Source organism: Spinacia oleracea, chromosome 4, assembly GCF_020520425.1.
Source record: "Spinacia oleracea cultivar Varoflay chromosome 4, BTI_SOV_V1, whole genome shotgun sequence".
Taxonomy (NCBI): Eukaryota; Viridiplantae; Streptophyta; class Magnoliopsida; order Caryophyllales; family Amaranthaceae; genus Spinacia; species Spinacia oleracea.
In genome coordinates, this window is record NC_079490.1 from 179,983,635 (window position 1) to 180,005,056 (window position 21,422).

The window sequence follows — 21,422 nt, forward strand, 5'->3', positions numbered from 1 at the left end:
GGTACTAAACTTTTTTTAAATGGTACTCGTTTTGTACTAAAATTTATAAAGTGGTATTAATATCACAAAAATGGTGCTAAATATTTTAAAATGGTATTCATAGGATCCAAGTTGGCAAACGGGGTTGACTATTCAACAATTTCAAAATGGCTGGGAAATTACAAACAAGCCCATGGCATGTATTTCATAATACATGCATGGCTGCGATTTGACGCCCTCCCATTTGAATTGGCTAGTTTGACTATATGGTTGAATTAACTTTTTGAGTAAAAGAAGGGGCGGATTTAGGGGCAGGTCTGGGGGGAATTATACTAAAACAGACTCCAATAAAGACACATGTCACTTTCTGGTGTAAAATTTTCCCGCTAAAAACCCTTTTCCTAAAATAACATATTTATTTTATTTTATTTTCTCTATATTTGTATAAACAATTTATGTATGGACAAAAATTATAGGGTTATAGAATATATCGGTATTAGACGATTTTGGTAATATTGTAGTCAAATATTCATATCAATAATAGACATATATTCAATCAACATTTTGGTCAATTAACATATTAAGCATATCTCCTTCAAAAAAAAACATATTAAGCATATCGAATATATTGGTCAAATTATCATATTAAACATATAAAATACATTGGATGATTAAATGAATATGTTCAAGATTTATTAATTACGCATTAGCTTTAAGGAATAATGTTTTATAAAAAAAGATGGTCAAATAATAATTTTCGAATATCCATGCATGCACAAGTAGACCTGTCAAACGGGTCGGTCGGGTCGGGTTGTAAAAAATTATTTTCAGGTTCGGGTTGAATCGGGTCGGTCACTTTCGGGTTCGGGTTTATAAATGCTTGTTCAAGACTCAGAACTTTCGGGTTCGGGTCGACCCAACGGGTTGAGAGATTTTAAAACGCGCATTATATTTTCATTAATTTAGTTGATAAATATACAAAATATGGGCATAAATTAACAAATTTTCCTACACAAGTTTATATTAATTCAAATTCAACCATAAAATGGCGTATAATTCAAATTAAAATCATATTACCCACAACAATAGTAAAAACAACGTGTTTATATGCTTAAATTTTCTCATAACCTCATTTATTACTATAAATACAATGATTTTCAATCGGTCGGGTCCAAAACGGGTTCGGTGGGTTTTGACCCATTATTTTTCGGGTTGCTAGGGTTCGGATAAAATCGGGTTACGGGTCACAAAATCTTGTTCAGGGCCCATTATTTTCGGGTCGGTTCGGATCGGTTTTCGAGTCGGGTCGATTTTTGACAGGTCTATGCACAAGACTTAATCTACAATTCCACTTGTATGGACCCGGTCCACCATAAAATAGCATGGACCAGGGTATTTTAGTAATTTCAAACTGTTGAATTCACGTGATCCCAGAAAACATAAAACATAAACGCGCGACCCAAATTTCAAAATCCTAAAATATCTCTCCTCCAGCAGCTTCTCTCTCCTCAAGTAGCTCAAGCTTCAACAATGGAGGACGATTTAATCGATTTGAATATCGACTTAAATCGCGCAATAGAAGAAGAACTGTATAACTACAAAGGTAATATTTTAATCCTAGTAACTATGAAGAATCATAGTAAGAATTATATTGATTGCGTAATTTTATTTTTTGGAAAATTTAGAGAATCATCGAAATTTATACGACGTTGAAGATAAAAGTAAATCTCAGCAAGCTATGGTTGCAAATCATTCTATTGAAGAAGGTATGATATAGTATCTCTTACTAAGTATATAGTAACTCTTACGTTGATATAGTTATCCTATTAAGTAACATAGTTACCGTAATAGTGTACAAAAATTTTAATATTATAATTACTAATATATGTGACATAATTACTGTGAAAATCATATAGTAACTCTTTCTTTGATATAGTTATTCTTATATTGCTATTATTACTCTAATAATCGTATTGTAACTTTAAATTTATAATCATGAATATGTGGTTAAGTTTCTGCTTAGATCATATAGTAACTCTATTAAATCATATAGTAACTCTGTTGTTAACATAGTTATTCTTACATGTAATTTAGTTACTATAATAATCATAAGCCACACATTGTCTTACATATGAAATATAGTTAAAAACAGTAACTATATTAACTTAACATATAAACAGTAACTATGCATAACTATTTATATAGTTACTGTAATCCTATATAGTATTCTTAAAATAGTGAAAACATATGTCTCTATACAGGTTCAATAATACATACAATTGATACAAACCACAAAATCTTATAGTAACTCTTTGACTTATATAGTTACTCTATTTACTCATAATAACTCTTTGTATTATAATAGTTATTCTTCTTTACATATAGTATCCCTTTATATTCTATAGTTACTCTTCCTTACATAAAGTAACTCTTTATAATTTATAGTTACTCTTTCTTATATATATAATTACATATAGTAACTATAAGAGTAACTATATAAACAAGAGAGTAACTATATCATATAAACAATAACTATACATAACTATTTATATAGTTATTGTAATCCTTTATAGTATACTTAAAATAGTGAAAACATAGGTCTCTGTACAGGTTCAATAATACAAACAATCGATAGAAACCGCAAAATCTTAGAGAATTCAAATTATGAAGAGCAATAAAAGATTGACAAAGAATTAGCTGGTTGTTTAATTGGAGAAGCAAGGAAAATAACTGATGAAATTTATTATCTATATTGCCAACATGCTGCTATTATCGGGTTTAATGTTCGAAAAGGGAAAAATAAATATAAATCATCCAATCTCAATATTCACTGATCAAGATGCACCTATTGCTGCTGGAATAGAACAGGTAACATATATTAACTCTTCATATCCTCTAGTTACTCTCCTTTATTTATAGTCACTCTTTGTATTCTAATAGTTACCCTTATTTACATATCATAACTCCTTATATTTTATAATACTCTTCTTTACATATAATAACTCTTTATATTCTATAGTTACTCTTTTTATCATATACTTTAATATATCTTGAGAGTAACTATATTGTTGAAAAGGTAATTATATATGTAAGAGAGTAACTTTTTATATCCTACAGTTACTCTTTGAAAATCATATAGTTATGTTATTAGAACGAGTAACTGTATCAAAAACACTCACTATATTCTATGTACAGTAACTATATTTTCAGATTAGTAATTATAGTGGTACTCATGTTTATATAGTGGTCCCAATTAAAAATAGTAACTATAGGTTATATAAAGTAACTATATCTTGGCATGGTTACTATGAACATATCTTGAGAGTAACTATATCTTTACATAAAATAACTCTTTATATTCTAGTTACTCTTATTTACATATAGTAACCATTTATATGCTATAGTTACTATTTGTATCATAAATGTTAATATATCTTAGAGTAACTATATCGTTGATAGGGTAATTTTATCCGTAAGAGAGTAACTATTTGTATTCGTTCTTGTTTTTCAAGCTTTTTCTTCTTCAAGACACAAATTATGCTTGTGGCACTTGAGTAAAAATGCAAATAGTAGATTTGGTTTATTGAATTCTGATAAAAACTTCAAAAACGCATTCTACAAGTGTTTTAGTGGGTGTATAACACCAAATGATTTTGAGCAAACTTCGAAATCTATAATCAACAGTTTTAAGCTAGAATAGGATGACTGTTTCAACAGATTGTATTTACACCAATTAAACTTGGGAATCATTTCCACTACTTCCAAAGTTTTACAAAATCGTAAATCAATGCTCCTATTTGATGTATGAAACAAAAATGTAGAAAAAGCAACAAAAACAAACAACTTTTTGAACAGATCACCATCCTCTCATTTTCTCCTCGAACAACTTCATAGGGATTTGAGCATTTTCATCCTCAAGCCCAAACTCTTTTCGCCACTTGCACTTCAACTCAATGTCAGGATTTTTAGAGTTTGGACATCGCTTGACCCCTACAACCTCCAGCATAGAGAGAGGAAGCATAAACATATCATAAACATCATAATCAACTACTTCAAACTCCTTAGAATCACTGATTGTAAAGAGCGATCAGACTCCGTCAAAACACTTCAAGCACCAATAAATCATCTGCGTGTTTTTTCTCAACAATTGCAGATGTAAAAACCCCCAAAACCAATTTCTTACATAACTGCCTTCTGCAGTGGTGTGAAATCTTTAATTAACTTTCACAATAAACTTCCAGAACATTGTGTATCAAAACTATACCTGAAAATAATCAATATTATATAACCTAAGTTAGAAATTTAACATTTATATATGAAACAATAACATAGTAACTATGTGAAACATATAGTTACTATTAAAGATGATACAGTACATCAAACACATGATATAGTAGCTCTTAATATTTAAAACATATGGTAACAAATCATGATAAAATAAACATAGTATCTATTTCAAACATATAGTAACTATATAAAACATACAGTAACTATTGAAGAGAATAAATATATGGTAACAAATCCTAACACTTTAAAACATACAAACTTCAAGTTACTATTGCAGCAATAATGTGCTGCCAATTTTACCCCCACCTATATCTCTTTACTACTCATTTACCTTTCTTTACAAGTCATGCCACGTACGCCATTCATCCACCGTTTTTTACTGCACCCCTTCTCCCTCTTCAGTCTTCACTGCTTCCCTCAATTTTTTTTAGGGTTTTTCCATTTCCTCCTCACCCTTTCGGTGCCTCCTCTTCTGATATTCCCTTCCCACAATTTCTTTTTCTTCGTTCTTCGTTCTTCGTTTCTTTCGTTGCTTCTCCTTCCTCCTTTGTCTTCCACTTCTGATCTTCACATCCAACTCCATGTTTTGGAGATCTGAACTGAAAGAGAAGCAAAAGGGGGAACAGATGTGGAGTGTTTTTCATGGATATATGATTTTTTTAATTATTCTGATCTGATCTACGAGTACTCTTCACGGGCTAGATGTTGCTACCAGAGTTGACGGCTAGGGTTTTTGATAAATCTGATACTACAGGTTTTTTGATGAATCTTCTACTGCGGGTAGGCTTCTTGATGAAAATCTCAAAGGTGAGTATCTCTGTTTTATTTTCTTTGTGAATTCTTACTCTGTGAATTCTCAAAATGGTAGATCTAATTGGGGAAATAATTTTCTCATTTTGTTGCCTTTTAGTTTAATTGGGTGTTTGAATTTGCAGGGTTTAATTGAGGGTCTGGAATCGAAGGATTTGATTAAGGTTTGTGAAAATTCATGAATCGATGACCGATCTCTGCATTCGCGAATTTCTTCGATTCTTTTTTTATAATTCACAGTGATGTTGGCGAAATAAAAATGGGATCGTTGAAAAGAGAGGAAGAAATTGGAGTGATCGAAACAAAAGAACCAAATGAAGCTATAATTTACATCAATGGTGTTTGGAAAGTAATTCCTGATGGTTTAGCTCACTTGATTCTCCTTGAGTATCTTCAAGGTACTTTGATTATTATTATTACTCCTTAATTTCCATTTTTAATTTGTAATTTTACTTGTTTTTTATTTTACTGGGTTGAAAATATTGTTCATAATTTGTATGGATTTCTGTAGTTTGTGAAATTCGTGATCTTTAAGGAATTATATATTTAGTTGCTATTATCATTATTATTATCCCTAATTTCCATTTTAATTTGTTATTTAAATTGTTATTGAATTCGCTGGGTCGAAAAAGTTATTCGTAATTCGTATTGATTTATGTAGTTTGTGAAGTTCATGATCTTAAGGAACTATGTATTTGTTACTGTGATTCATTAATGAGGATTGATGTTTGGCTTTGCTGGGGAAATCATTGACTTGTATGCTTGTTAGGGTTTGACACTTTAGTTTTAGTGGGGGACTCTTGATCAATTATAGTCCCCGAGTCCATCAAATTCGAAATAACTGTAGGTTTATTGATGGAATTTGCGGAAATAAGTGTTGATTCCTCTTTTAATGGTTTATCTTGAGTTGGAGTAGAGTGGGTATGGGAGGATGATTAATAAAAAATAAATAAATTTCCTTTGTTGTCATTCATGCAAATTTGGACATTTAAGGAAATTATGTACAAGTAGCATTTTTGGCACGGAGGCAACAAGAATTTGTTGCAATTGTCTCGTTTCAATTCTTTTCGATTAGTAACTTGAATTTACTCGGATTCACATTGGGTAGTAGGAATTTCTCCTACATAATCCAACCACTACCTGAATTCATGAATGTTCCAACGCCAAAATCCGAAATACTAATGCCCGGTAAAAGAAGATATTGACATGGCTTAGCACATAACATGCTTTGCAAATCAATGAAGTATTTTGTAGGAATATGACAACATATACATTTACACCGCTGAGTTTGTTTTCCATCCATACATTCTTTTGTTTCACGCTTGTCTCAGTGAAGAAAACACTGCAAAGTATGGGTAATTGCAAGTGTTCCCAATATTTTGTCATGTATAGTTTGATGCATTGGGAAAATGCCTCTAACATCAAGCGATCAAGATAAGACAGAGTGACTGAGCGAGTAACCGGTTTTTCTTATCTCCTATGGAAATGGAAGGGGGAAGACAAGCAGGGAAAGAGGTCGTGGAAGGGGGAGGGGAACTGGAAAAGTAGGGGAAGGGAGGAGAAAAGAGCAGGGAACCTTGGGGAATAGGGAAAAACAAAATAAAGGGGAATTTGGCCGAATGATCCTCTTTATTCTTTTCATACCTTGAAATGCCCTACCAATTTGGTGAATTCAGCATTTATGTTATAACAATTTGGAAATTTGGCTGTCTTTGAATATGGATTTAACAATATTTTATGTTGCTATTTTATTTGTTTCTGTAAAGCCACGTCATGGTCCTTGCTGCTCCTTATTCATGCTTTTGGATGAAGATATTGATCTAACTGTAACAAAATTAGGCTTGTGGTGAAGGAGGTTGTGGTGCTTGCACAATTATGGTCTCCGGCTTTGATCATCAACACAAGAAATGTGTGTGAGTCTCTAATTTTTTGATGGCAGCCAGCAACAAGATATATGTGATTCAAAAGCTGGCTCTAGGCTTCTTGACTTGGTTCTTCTCATATTTCTCCTCGTCTCCATAACTATATTGTTGTCATAAGTATACTTTGTTTGTATTGATGTAGATTCGGAGGTTATATTGTCTGCAATTGAACTTAGAGGTTATATCATGATGGTGTAGAGATCTTGGTGATGTTGTAAGCATGCAGTCAACTGAAAACACTCCTTTACAATGTCTTGAACACTTTCGTCCTGGTTAAGGGAATGGGGATGGGGCTTTCGAGTGGTGAGGCGATGCTGGTGTCGATTAGTGGGAGGTCGAAATCAGTGGTGTTTATGTAGGAGGATGAGCCTAAAAAGTGGGTTGCTTAGGTGGATCCTGGTGTTCTTATTACTTTTGTTTCCATGCCCCAAGGAGGTAATGATCTCAAGCGCATTCGTTTCAGGTATAGTTTATGTTTTTGATGATTTTTGTTTGTGGTGGTTGTTTTATTTTTTTTAATCTGATTTTATTTTTATTTTTAGTGGGTTGATACTGGAAAAGAACTTCATTGATTAATAACCAGGTTTGTTAAAGTAAAGAGAATCAGGTTCAAGTGACCCTTTAACCATAATTTAACAAACATATTTATGAATTTAGGGAAGTATATAATTTAACAAACATATTTAACAAACAAATAATTCAGAGAAATTGGCTTGTGGGTTTTGTTATTTTCTTTGAAAAACTTGGATAACATGATAAATTTTCAATGAAGATGTGGGTGCTCACATATTCTGATATTCTCTTTACCTAGAAGTCAATAAAGGGGAAAGAAATAAAAAGTAGAAGCTTTAGTGTGTGAAATCAAACGAGCTTGCTTTTTTTCTTTAAACAACTAAGTGATTTCCTTTTCCTTATGGATATTTGTTGTGGGGCCTGAGTGGCAAGTTGTTCCCTTCATGAGGTTTTACTATACTACTATAATTTCGAGTTTATGCTGAAAGAAATTGATTTTCTACTGAGCTTGTGATCAAATGTTCATGAGCTGATTCGGAACATGTTGCAATCTCAATCATCTGCTCATATAACAAATCTTATTTGTTAACGATATGTCAACTTTCATATTTCATAGTACTAAGTAGATACTTTAGCTTGCCGCAGCACAATGGTATACACTTTGCTTTTCATGCACATATACACTTTTCTCTCTGGTGATGTTTAGAAATATCCATTTTTCTTGTGCAACCTGTTGATGAAAATGTGAAGGCAAATCTCTCACAATTTTGCCATGTTCTGGTACTTTCAATAGCGAAACTCTTCTATTGTCTTTTTGTTTGTACTCTTATGTCATTTTATATATGAATCAGAACCTTACCAAAATGTTCCTTTTTCAGGATGAGAATATTCTAACTGTTTGATGTTCCCAACATTGGCACATTCTTCTACTTCTTAGAGTAAGTGGTTTTGCTCTGTTGTTGAATTGGGAAATATGGTTTAACCTCTTTCAAATCATTGCGAATGTTAAACTCGTGAATATCCTTTTATTTCCTTAGGATCAAAAGGCTCATGAATCTGTATTAAAAGTTCTCAAACTCTATAGGTTAGTCCTCTACCCCATCTCCTATTTTCTCATTTCATGGTTGATTTTCCCGAATCCCACCTTACTTCTGCTTGGCTGCATGCAGCTTTGCGAAGAAGTCTGTACTAGATGAATGGATCGGAGAGCTCAACTCTGGGGCTTGTTGTACGAGCCTGTAAGTTCAGATTGACAATTGGTTTTTTCTTAGCTATATGTTATTCTTGTATTAGCTAAACCATCATTATCCACTATTTTTTTTTGTTCTCAATCCATTAGGTGAGGAAAGCGATGGTGGAAAGTAGACCAGACATTCAGATTCTTATCTCTATGTGAGGTGCTCAAGGTAACTGAGAAATATATTACTTTATTGCATCTACCTTTTGGGTTGGATTTTGGGTTATATTTACTCTATTTACATGCATGTTGGCGATAAATTTTGAATTAGTGGAAATTCTGCGTACTTTAGAATTATTGTGTTTTGGAGTTGTGATGGAGTGTCCAGAATGTAAGCTACTTTAGATTAGATCTAATTAGAAATTCCTTACTCTAAAGTTTGTCAAAAACCATCCAAGGAAGAACCAGTGGTGAAAACTGAAAAGAAGGGAAGCATGGACTTTGGTTTTGTTTTGAGCTGGTTTAACCCCCCTTAGTAGGTATTGAAACATTGCTCTTTGCAAACAACTTCATTTTATTATGTTAATTTCAGTTCTGCTAATTTTCAAAACAATCATGGTCGTGAAGATATTTCGTACTAAGCATTTCTGGGCAGAGGTAAGACGGAGAACAACCCTCTCCAAAAGCAATGTGCTCTAGTGGTATCTTAAACAAGTGGCATTAGAAGCGGTGGAGTTAGAGGGTAATGTCGAGGAGACTTTGGAGGTTGTGGCCGAAGAGTAAACACTTTCAGAAATGCCTCCCTTTTATATGCGTGCAAGCTCTGTTAAAATCAATATTATGTATTTGTGAAAGCTAAGTAGTACCGAAACCATCTACGCCCTTTACAAGCAACCATTGTTTATGTTGCATGGCTTTAGTATTTAACTACTTTATGTGCTTGGTTTTTCTTAGAAGAACATGGAACACGATTTTATGTTCCTAGGATATAGCGTGCCATTGCACCTTTTGGATCACTTATGATCGACTTGTGTATTAAGGATTTCTATATATGTAATCTATATCAAGTAATAAGCCATGGAGTACTGTATTTATGCTTTCAACTATTTCAATAGAGTAATTAGGATTGTGATTTGCATAACGTTTCTGGAAATAGTTTTTTATATCTTGGGGGAACGTGCGCGCTAGCCCACGTTTCAACAACTAGTCATGATAAAATAAACATAGTACCTATATCAAACATATAGTAACTATATAAATCATATAGTAACTATTGAAGAAAATAAACATATGGTAGCAAATCATGATAAAATAAACATAGTACCTATTTCAAAAATATACGAAGTAGTAATTATATAAATCATATAGTAACTATTGAAGAAACTAAACATATGGTAACCAATCATGATAAAATAAACATAGTACCTATTCAAACATATAGTAACTATTGAAGAAAATAAACATTTACACTAGCGGTAAGCCATCAGCGCCAACCTCATTCATTGCCTGATACTCAGGCTTCTCAACATCAGGCATCTCAGCTTCAACAACAGAAGAATCAACTTGAATAATTTGTTGCTAAGATTTTGGTTGAGGTTTTGGAGGATCCGCTTCCTTTTTCTTCTTGACAATTCTGACAGATTGTTTCGCAACTGGAAAAAAAACAAAATATAAGACAAAGTAACTAATATAATAATATAGTAACTATCGTACACATATAGTAACCATTATAATCACATTATAAATAGCTTAACGTATAGTGACTATTATTATAATATAGTAACTATTTTACACATATAGTAACCATTATAATCATATAGTCACTATCTAAGAAGCGGACAAAAACATACTCTAAATGACATAGTACATAATGTAATCGTATAGTAACTACTCCCTCCGTCCAAGATTAGTTGTTACACTTTTCTTTTTCGTCCGTTTCAGATTAGTTGTTACACTTCTAAATTAGGACAATTATTATATTGTCCACTATTTTTTTTTTGTCATCACACCCTCTCTCATTCAATTAAAAAAATACCCCACTAACTTCTATCACATCCATTTTTTCAATAAAATAACAATTGATAACCAAACAACCATTTATCACCTAAAAAATCTGTGAAAGGTAAGTGTAACGACTAAAGGGAGTATTATTGATAAAAAAAGTCACTATAAGTTGTTCATAACATAGTAAATATTTTAAACACATAGTTACTGTTTTAAACTTATAATAACTTTCTAAAAAATATAGTAACTATTTTAAACACATAGTTACTGTTTTAAACTTATAATAATAACTTTAAAAAAAAATATAGTTACTCTAAAAAGTACTACTAACATAAACACAACGAACAATTCAGTGACTATTAAGAACACTAATTCGCAATATAAATTAAAGGTAAGTATATCATTTATATACTAACTATGTGAAACATTAACCTTAATTCAACAAAACAACAACCATTTCAAATCACTCAACAAATAAACAATAAAATAAGTTTTAAAACATACTAGAAGAAGGCACAACAACTAAATTACGTCGTTAACCTCGAGTTTGCACAACTTCAGTCGCCGGATCTATCGTCGCACCGGCACGTCGCACCGGCAACACTGTCATTTTTAGGACCGATAATTACCATTTTTTCACCATTATAATACAAATTCGAACTACATAGTGAATTTTGAGTAATTTGTTGACTTGATTTCGACACAAAACCTAAAAATTATTGCTGAAACTGAAACGAAGAGTGAAATTGAGAGAGCAGTTGAGAGAGGAGAGAGAAGTTGAGAGAAAAAATGCAGAAGATGAAACGCGCAAAAACTGAAAAATAATAATTTAAAATGGTTTATATATACTTGATTAAAGGCACGTGACACTCCTACCCAGTTATTACTCCACTGCCCTAATCCATGTTAAGTTAACGTAAACCAAGTTTATATTAGTGTAAATCCTTAATCTTTTTTTTTGAAGGTAAAAATTAGTTCATTGATAAAATAGTCATACGACATCTACAATAGAAATCAAAACTAACAAATACAAAACAATTTGGATCAAACAAAATTCTAATCCGGCAAAACCACGATCGTTGTAGATTAGATCTGACAATGATGAATACCCTATTTCACATCGCTGTTTGGTACAACCATCAACGAGGGGGTCTTTCGATCTGTTGTAGCTTTGGTATTGAATTAAATCTGATTCATTTGATTGTAGACTTAAGAACGACATCCGTTGTAACCCCGCACAAATCTTCATCAATAAATCAACTTTTCCTGCAAAATTAAAAACATGGCTCCATACTCTCACAAGGAGAGAGATAAAACCCAATACATGGGTACAGATAACCCAATAAATGGGTAAAAAAGCTCTCCAATAGGGAGAAAATGAAGTTTTTATTCCGAACATGAAATCAAAAGCTATGAAAAACAACAAAAAAGGGGGCTTACCATCAACCTAATGGTTGGTGATAGCCCCTAGAAAATTAGGGTTTTGAAGGAGGAAGAGAGAAAAGGGAAAGAAAAAAAGAGGAGGAGCGGCGTCCACATAAATCAACACTTTAATCCCAACTAAATGGGTTCAAGTTTATGTGTAAATCCTTAATCTAGTGCATTATAAAAGTGACATTATTGGGATCGAGTTAGCGTAGTCGATCATTGACTGTACCCAAAATCTTGCCTTCAATACCTGATTTCTTTCTAACTAATATCCAATTTCCTACCTTATACACAAGATAACAAATTATATGCTGTGTCTGTTTTTCCTATAAATAAATTCAAAATCTTACATTTTATCATTTCCTTTTGAAAAACCATATACTCCGTACAACTCAAGTTGGTTATTTCTAAACTTACATATTCATATGAATATATAATTTTAAGACATTAATAATAATAATAATAATAATAATAATAATAATAATAGTAATAATAATAATAATAATAGTAATAATAATAATTATAATAATATGTTACGGAGTACTACTAATTAGACCGGGCAAACAGGTCGTTTGAATCGATTTCTGATCGGATTGGGTCATTTCGGTTTTTTTTTCCTTTCGGATTGGTTTTGGGTATGGTTTGGGTCCATCCGGGTTTCGGATAACTTCGATTTTTTATAATTGAGTCGGGTCTGGTTCGGGACAGGATTTCAGGTCAATATCGGATCGGGTCATATTACAATTAATAAAAAGAAAATAATAACAATAATAATAATAATACGAAAAGCTAAAAAAACTTGTATTTAAAACTAATTGGTAAATCCGAGTTGCTCTTCGGTTCGGATCGATTCGGGTTGATTTAAATTTTACGGTTATTTTCGGTTCGAGTTAGTTCGATTTCGGGTGAAGATCGGTTCGGGTCGTTCGGGTCGTTCGGTTCGGGTAGTTCGGGTACCGGGTCATTTCAGGTCAAATTACTTCTGGGTCAGTTTTGGTTTCGGGTCAGTTCTATTTGGTTTTCGGGTTAATTTTAACTCGTCGTTTCGGATCAATTTCGGGTTTCAAATCGAATCATTCGGATCCGTTTTTCGAATCTGGGTCAATTCTGCCAGGCCTACTGCTAAGTAACAATAAAATACACAGTGTTGCATACTTGCAGTTTATGTAACGCGCCACGAAAGAAAGAAGCAGGGAGGACGTTGGCTTCACTCCACACAAGACACACCGCGTTCTTTTTGATATCTTCTCCTCTCATTTATAATCCCATAAAAAACTCCTCTTTATCAAACTAAATAATCCCCCCATTTCTTTCTTTCTTTCTTCCTCATCTCCTTCCAAAAACAAAAAATAAACACACTATTTCACATTTTTTATTTTTATAAATAATCCAAAAATTCAGAAATTTTAAACAAAAAATCCCATAAACCCCAAAATCCAAATCCAATCTAATCCAGTTTTGCAATTATTTATTCATAATCCAATCTCATAATTCATCATCCCACCACCACATGCAAATCCACCACCCTCTCTAAAACCTCTCCCTTTTGCAGCCACCATGACACGGCGGTGCTCTCATTGCTCCAACAACGGCCACAACTCTCGCACCTGCCCCACTCGCGGTGGCTCCAACATTAACTCTACAACCGCAACTGGCGGGGGTGGTGGAGGCTCTTCAACTTGCGGTGGTAGTGGTGGTGGTGTGCGGTTGTTTGGAGTGAGATTAACAGATGGGAACTTCATAAAAAAGAGTGCAAGCATGGGAAATCTTTCTCATTATCACTCAAACTCATCAGCCGCCACATCACCAAATAATAATAATAATAACTCACCATCTTCCGACCCTCTTCATCTTGTTGATGGTTATCTATCTGATGATCCTAATCATGCTTCTTGCTCCTCTAATCGCCGCTTAGAAAGGAAAAAAGGTCCGTCATTTGTTTTCAGATGTTTTTGTTACTATGATTATTTGGATCATAATTTTTTTTTCTCGTTTTCTGGAATTTTTTGGTTGTATTTTTTGATTTGTTTGGTTTTAGTAATAACATTTGTGTTTTTTTTTATGGGTTTTGGTAATTTTAATCTATTTGATAATGGTATTGGGAATACAGCCAATTTATGTGATGTGGGTTTTGAGCAAGTGGACATAGTTTGACAAATTATTGATTTTTGTTTTTGTTTCTTGATGAAGTTGGTATGTTAGTGATGATGATGATGATGATGATGATGATGGATGGATATGGTTGTTTTGGTTTTGGTGTTTGTTTTTTTTTTGTAATATGTATATTAATTGTTTGTTCATTAAGTTGACAATTCCAATAATACTAATTTAGCAAACACTTTGAATGGATATTGCTGGAGTGGCAAACAGCCTATTTGGCATTGCATTTGGGTGGGGTGCAAGTTGTGAGGAAAGGGAGCACGTAATTCGGGACCATTGTACGTAGTCCGGGACCATAAGATGGTTTTTCGGGGGACCTGGGGGGATAGTAGTAAGATGTTACACCTGTGTATTGAAATCAAAGTTTGGAGTTGTGGTGTTGGAAAGATATTAAGGAGGTTATATTGCTGGAATGGCTAACAGCTTTGGCATTTTGGGGGGTGCACAGATGTTCCACGTAATGTTCAGTTATTGCCTTATTGGAATTGTTTGATAGGAAGATGGTGGTTGTTGTGCTATTGAACAGCATGCATTCAATCTGAAGGGGATTAGACATACACGTTTTTTTATGATCCAAAACATTTTTGTGGTCCTGGTACCAGAATTTAAGGATACCCTTTTATCCTAATTGAAAGAGATTAGTTTAGTAGCATGTGTGTATGTATAAGGTGAACTGTTGCATATGACGGTGCAAGTTGGGTTCATATTAGTGTTGAAGTCATGTTTCTGTGCGGTCCCACGAATGACTCTGGTTTTGATCCATTGATTACTCAGATTCTTAGGAGGAGTTTTGTAGATTCTTGGACTAATCAGAGCTTTCCATTCATGATTAATTGTGTGAATGACTGAATGTTTCTTTTCAGTAGTTATTGTTAATGGTACAGATGACAAGGACTTGCTAATGTACTGTATAGTAGTAGGAAAATGTGTTTTTTAGTCATTTAAAAGTTTCGAATTAGTTGGATAGAGTTGTTACATGGTGCGTGTATAACATGTGCTGATGACGGGGCTCTGCAGAAATTATCAATGTGATGGTGGCTTTGTTAAATTTATGTTTCTAAAAGATGCTGCTGTTGAGTAGTTGCAAGGGACATGGACAGACATGGCATTACAGACTGAAGTTGTAACTTATGTTTCTTGTTTTGATCCTGCTTGCCTTTTACAACTATTATACCTGAATGGCCTCAGGTGAAGTTTCTGGTGGATTTGAAGGATTGTTGTGACCATTAAACTTAGTGTAATTAGTGAACAGACAAGGAAAACTAACTACGAGCAAGTTTTGGAGAAATTTCTTTTTGTTTTGTTGTGTGTGAGTGTGTATGTGTATGTGTGTGTGTGTGTGTGTGTGTGTGTGTGTGTGGTGTGTGCGTGTGCGTGTGCGTGTGCGTGTGTGTGTGTGGGGGGGGGGGGGGGGGGTTTAGAGTATCTGCTCTTCCTGCACATTCAAGAAGTAAGCTCCTGTCCAATTATTTTCACTGGAGGTGGGGATATGGGGGAAGGGTTTAAGGGAATACTATCTACAACTTTATTCCATTTATTAAGGAAGTCTCTGTACCCTTTCATGAACAAGTTGAGCACTGTGTTCATGTCGGCCCCATATGGAGTCAGTTTAAACTTTAAAGTAAGGAACATGTAAATATGCTCTCTTTTCAGACTGTGGTCATGCAAGTTGGTGGTGCATGTACTTCTATCCTTCTAGGTGAATTCAACTGTCCGTGTTTGTGCAATTGAGCTTGTATACCACACGTTTGATTTTGTTGTTAGCTGATCAAGCTATATCTCTTTATTTTATGTTTTCCTGAGGCTATGTTTTATGTGGAGATTAAGCATTTGGTTCTGTAAGCTTGTATGGAAAATATGATTGTGATCCTGCTTTTGATAATTACAGTGAACCTAATTGTTAAATCTTGTTGTTGTAATGGTTGCTCCCTGCCTCCCTTTTGATTCCCTTTATATAGGATTATAAGCTGGGCCTAACTGGCTAGTTTTTTCTTTCCTTGGCTGGGAATAATTCAGAATGGCTGATGTGAATGAACTTTAATATTTTGTTATAGGTAGACCCTGGACTGAGGAGGAGCATCGACTGTTCTTAGTCGGTCTTCAGAAGCTGGGTAAGGGAGATTGGAGAGGAATTGCACGCAGCTATGTGGTGTCGAGGACTCCTACGCAGGTGGCAAGTCATGCTCAGAAGTACTACATTCGACAAACTAATGCCACTCGTAGAAAGAGGAGATCAAGCCTTTTTGACATGGTTCCGGATATGGTTAGTTTCTTTTAATTTTGACATACAAAAATTAGACACTATCATTCATTGCCTTTTCCCCATGCAGTAAACAGAAATTTGAACTTCATAAATCATAACTTTTTGTCCCTTTACATGGATATACTGTAATGTAAGGACTCTGATAAAAGTTAAGCCCTTTGGACATGAATTTGGGCTGAGCTTCTGAATCGGGCATTCCAAGAGCAAGTAATGGCTTGTTTTGCAGCACCAATGATATAGAATCTTAACAATGTGACGAAAAAGAAGAGAATCTAAAGATGTCACTGATAAATACAAGAAAGTTATAGAGTCTTGGCATTTGCTTGTCTAGTTGTCTTATAAGGTTATCCTAAGACATGAGTTGTGGAGAGATATTGAGAATAGTCAACATTTTCTTTGACTAAAAACTGTCCACAATAGTGTCAAGGCCTAACCTAGGTTTCGAGCCTGCTCACGAGAACTACTAGCCTCTTAAAGGTAGTTGTAGCTGGAATTTTTTGCGTGAAAATGGTCACAAGAAAAGATCATTTTGAGATGTGTCGGTCTATAAGTGTTGTACACTGAACATGCCACCTTCTAGAAGTATCTATGCTACCTAGAATTACTCACATGCAGGTATTGATTTTTCTCTTTGTTCTTGAAACAATAGTGACACATAAATGGAGAGGTTTTGTTTCACTTCTAGCAAGCTGACAAATTGCTTGCTGAGATTCACTGAAGTACGTCCAACTATTAAGGTTGTATTTATGAATTATGGGCGTCTCAAACAATTTGGAGGCCATGTAGAAATTTTAAAGTTGTCCCCTAAGAGATAATGAAAAAAGAAAAAAGAAAAAGAAAAAGAAAACTAAAACATAAACATAAACATCAATTGGAACATTATTTTTTTAACGCAAAGGAGAAGATTATATATTACAAATTATAACAAACTGTTCTTACAAAAGTGGGCGAAACCCAAAAACTTGTAGCCCAACATAGTCCTAGATTATGCAAACCTAATATATTACAAAGCCAAAACGCCAAAAGTGTGCTCCCCCAATGAACTGTTTGCCTGTAGTCTTTCACGCTCATGTTGTCATCCAAACTTTGGGGAATCTGCTCCATTGGGAATTTAGAATAACATTTGATTATACAAATTCCTTTATGGATTATTCAAACAAACTAGTTATTGACAAGTTAGTTTTGGGTGTAGTAATGGCAGTGGCAATGGCAAAGGCATGTCGAGGGATTCTGGCATTTGGGTTCAAAGAATTTGATTTAAGACAAATTTGTTTGGTCTGTCTCATGAATAATTGTTGTTAATTTCCAGGTAACGGAGGAGCCTGAGACAGTGGGTGAAGAACAAATACTCCCTCCTCCCCCAGAATGTAGAGAAACCGAGAACAAAGCTTCACTGCCATCATTAGATCTCTCTCTTAGTACAGAGGCTGAGCCCATGGAAGAAGAAGAAGAAGAAGTAAAAGAAGTAAAAGAAGAAGAAGATCCTCAGAACAAGTTGACACCATCAGTTCCTGGTTTCTTTGTACCCATTCCATATCCACACTTGTGGCCAGAAAATAATAATAATATTAAACAGCAACATCAGGTCTTAAAGCCCACCCCAGTGCTTCGGAAAGAAGCTGTAAATGTCGATCAACTTGTGGGAATGTCTCAACTCAATCTCAGTGAGACTGAAAAAAATACCCATCCTCAACTCTCTCTAAATCTTCTTGGTGCTCCATCGAGACAATCAGCATTTCATGTCAATGTTCCTGTCACCAGCTCTGACTTAAATCAAGGAAAGAATAGCGCCATTCAAGCTATCTCAGGATAATCTTGTATTTCAATTAATCTCTTTGGAAATCTTCTGTTTAATAGGGTGCTGTTAGCTGTCCTTAGGATTTGAAGTTTTTATGTCTTTGGCTTATGAATCTCGTAGATTAAATTTCTATTAGTTGATCCATCCACATTCTTTCTCCCTGTAAGGAAACTGAAATATTTCAATAAATTGAAAAAACAGACAAAGGGAAGCAAAATGCTCATCTTGTACATCATCTTTCAAGTTTGTATAATTTCAAATTTGAGTGTTCTATATTAAGGGTTCCTACGAATTTGAGGATTTTCGTCAATTGGGATATTGATTACAAAAATTAGGGTGTCTTATGAGCAATTAACTTCAAATTGAACGAATTATGTTTAATTGATTCAATTATATTATGAGATATGGTGGTATATCTTATGGATCGGAGTACTACTAGTCTACTACTTACTATCTTGCCAACTTTTATGATGTTGGTTCGAGGTCTAAGAGAGTAATGACTCTATGGAATTGGAAACATTTTGTGAAGATCAAATGTTTGGTGTTAGAAGAGATAATAGTTGCATCGTTTTGACTTTCACGTTTGCCAACGCATAACTTTGACCATCAATACTTATAATTATGTATTATAAAAATTATAAAAAGTTGATTTTTTTAAAATATATATTAAGACGAACCTAATAATACTTTGTATAATAATTTTTAATTTTATTTATTAGTAGAAAATTGAGGTCAAAGCAAGACAAGTGAATAGTGTCAAAACTCAAAATGGTGCAACTATTTAGGAACGGAGGAAGTATAATACTAGTCTTATATGCACACAACATGGAAATATATATAAAAAAAAAAAAATTATGTTATGCAGAATTTTTTTTACGTGAAGTATCTCTACAGAAAAAGTTATACATCAAAATAATTATGGGAATGTATTTTTATTACTAAGTATATTTTTTTTTTTTTGAGGGATATTACTAAGTATATTTGTTTGATTGGATTTTGTTTAATTTTTTTTTTTAATATGATTCTTTGTGATAATATAAAAATGTGGCATAATAAAATACTTGAAAAATTTATAAGAAGAGTATTTGGCTTTCATTAAGGGTTTGATTGTGACTTTTCTGTTGTGATTAAATCAGATTGAGTAACTAATTTTCTTTTCTGCCTTTTATTTATTTAACAATTAATGTTAATGTAATTGGTAAGTAATAAGTAGTATTAAACTTGATTGACTAATTTCCTTTTATTTCTTTTTAGAGATATGATTTAATCCATGATTTTCATTAGACTTTCTTAATTGGTGATTTGCATTAAATATTCAGTTTTTAAACTAATTAAATTCAATGTCATAAAACAATCAACTTTTTTAATTAACACAATTTGATAATAAAGTTTTGGAGGGTATTTTAAACTATTCTAGAGGGACACAAAAATGTTATTTATGAAAATGATATCAGGAGTTCTCCTATAGAATAGAGATTACATGTAAACCAAATGCTTAGATGTTACTAAAAGTGCTCTTAAGGCTTTATTAGGAGAAAATTGAATAAAATACTCCCTCCATATTTTTTTAGGAGTCACACTTGTCATTTCCGGCTGTATTTTTATTAGGAGTCACACTTCCTTTTTTAGTAACTTTTTACCCCACATTCTAATTGTTTAATATATCTAACTTACTAGGAAACACCACTACAATAAACTCCCTCTCTATTTTGATTAAAAATCTTTCTCATCATCTTTTTTCTATTTGTTTATTACTCCATATCCCACTTGCTTTATTATTTTTATTAGATTCAACTATCATTCCTTAATATGTGTGATGGTCAACATGTGACTCCTAATAAATTACGGAGGGAGTAGAAATTAATAACCAAATTAAATTTGTGCACCAATGAAATTACTCCGTCCGTTCTTGAATATTAGTCCCTTTTGGAATCTTGACACTATTCACAATTGGAGAGAATCTTCTAATTTCCTTCCAATACGTATTTCAAAATATATTCATGTGTGATCTTGTTTTGTTCGTCTCGGTGTGTAGTTTAACAATATCAAAATTTTATATTTTTTTAACATACGCATTTGGAGATATTTACGTTTAAATATTGAGTTGAAACAGATGAAAAAGTCAAAAGGGGACTAATATTTAAGAACGGAGGGAGTACTTGATTTTTCAAAGTGAATTTAAAATTCAAATTGAATTTTTAATATTAGTAAAAAGATAGACCTACTCAACCAACCAATAAGATCATGTTCTATGGAGTATGTTGAAAGTTAGAACCATATCCCGAAATCTATATTATTAAAGCGGAGTGGTGGTAGATGTGAGAGCTCCAAAACTTCAGTCCTCAAATCTCATGCACTGTTATTTAGGAGATTAGAAAAAGAAATAAAATCCAAATTGACAACATCTCACGCGCAATTAAATGAGAGACTTATTTGAAAATAAGAATAATCAAGAATATTCAATAGGAAAGAATTAGAAAACATCACATATTTTACACATTGAAATCGAATTACACAAAATTAACACCGTAGTTAAGAGAATTTTTATACTTTGTATAGGTACCTGTACAATAGCATGGGCACATACGAGATAAGGAAATCACTCCAATGAGTATCTGATCCTAGAGGTGGGAAGCGATATCACTGCTCTACCCCCTCAATTTCTACGCATTTTTCATTTATGCGGTAACATAAATGTTTATTATACTAGGTTAGCACCCGTGCAATGCACGGGTTGTTGAAACTTTTTTTTCCGGTTTATGTACTTGTAGTGTACTCTGTTACTTAACAAATAATAGATTAATGCAACAAAAATTATGAATAACAAAGTTACAATATTTAACAGAGAATAGATAAATGCAATTTATACATTTGATAAAAGAGCAAAAAGAATGGAAGGTAGAAGATCAGATAATAATAATGCTAATTCTAATTTTCAATAATAAGGGAGAGAGAGAGATGGAGAGTGGTGGTGCAATATTAAATTTAGAATTTGGAATGCGTGTAAATTAAATTCTAACTCATATAATTAATTAATTTAATGCAAAAACATAGATTAATGACATCATCTTTAGATTTTGG

The 21,422-nt window shown here is 33.2% G+C and overlaps 1 protein-coding gene and 1 long non-coding RNA gene across 4 annotated transcripts; both read left to right on the plus strand.

Moving 5' to 3' along the window:
- Positions 1–4,659: 4,659 nt before the first annotated feature.
- Positions 4,660–9,791, plus strand: LOC110775860 (uncharacterized). 3 transcript variants are annotated; one of them, XR_002529892.2, is made up of 8 exons: positions 4,667–5,073; positions 5,202–5,474; positions 6,843–6,989; positions 7,141–7,461; positions 8,390–8,449; positions 8,549–8,595; positions 8,681–8,749; positions 8,851–9,791. It is a non-coding gene; the product is annotated as an uncharacterized lncRNA (long non-coding RNA). The 3 variants fall into 3 exon arrangements; XR_008932524.1 differs by having other exon boundaries at positions 6,916–6,989; XR_008932525.1 differs by having other exon boundaries at positions 4,660–5,073; positions 5,202–6,989.
- A 3,536-nt stretch (positions 9,792–13,327) lies between these two features.
- On the plus strand, positions 13,328–18,584 carry LOC110775857 (transcription factor MYBS3). Its single transcript, XM_021980451.2, has 3 exons — positions 13,328–14,047; positions 16,335–16,543; positions 17,853–18,584. The coding sequence occupies exons 1-3, from the start codon at positions 13,678–13,680 to the stop codon at positions 18,354–18,356; spliced, it is 1,083 nt and encodes a 360-aa protein (XP_021836143.1). The 5' UTR covers positions 13,328–13,677; the 3' UTR covers positions 18,357–18,584.
- The last annotated feature ends 2,838 nt before the right edge of the window (positions 18,585–21,422 follow it).

Coding starts and splice junctions, on each gene's coding strand:
- LOC110775857 (XM_021980451.2), top strand. CDS start 13,678: ATGACACGGCGGTGCTCTCATTGCTCCAACAACGGCCACAACTCTCGC. Junction 14,048..16,334: donor CCGCTTAGAAAGGAAAAAAG/GTCCGTCATTTG, acceptor ATTTTGTTATAG/GTAGACCCTGGACTGAGGAG. Junction 16,544..17,852: donor TTGACATGGTTCCGGATATG/GTTAGTTTCTTT, acceptor GTTAATTTCCAG/GTAACGGAGGAGCCTGAGAC.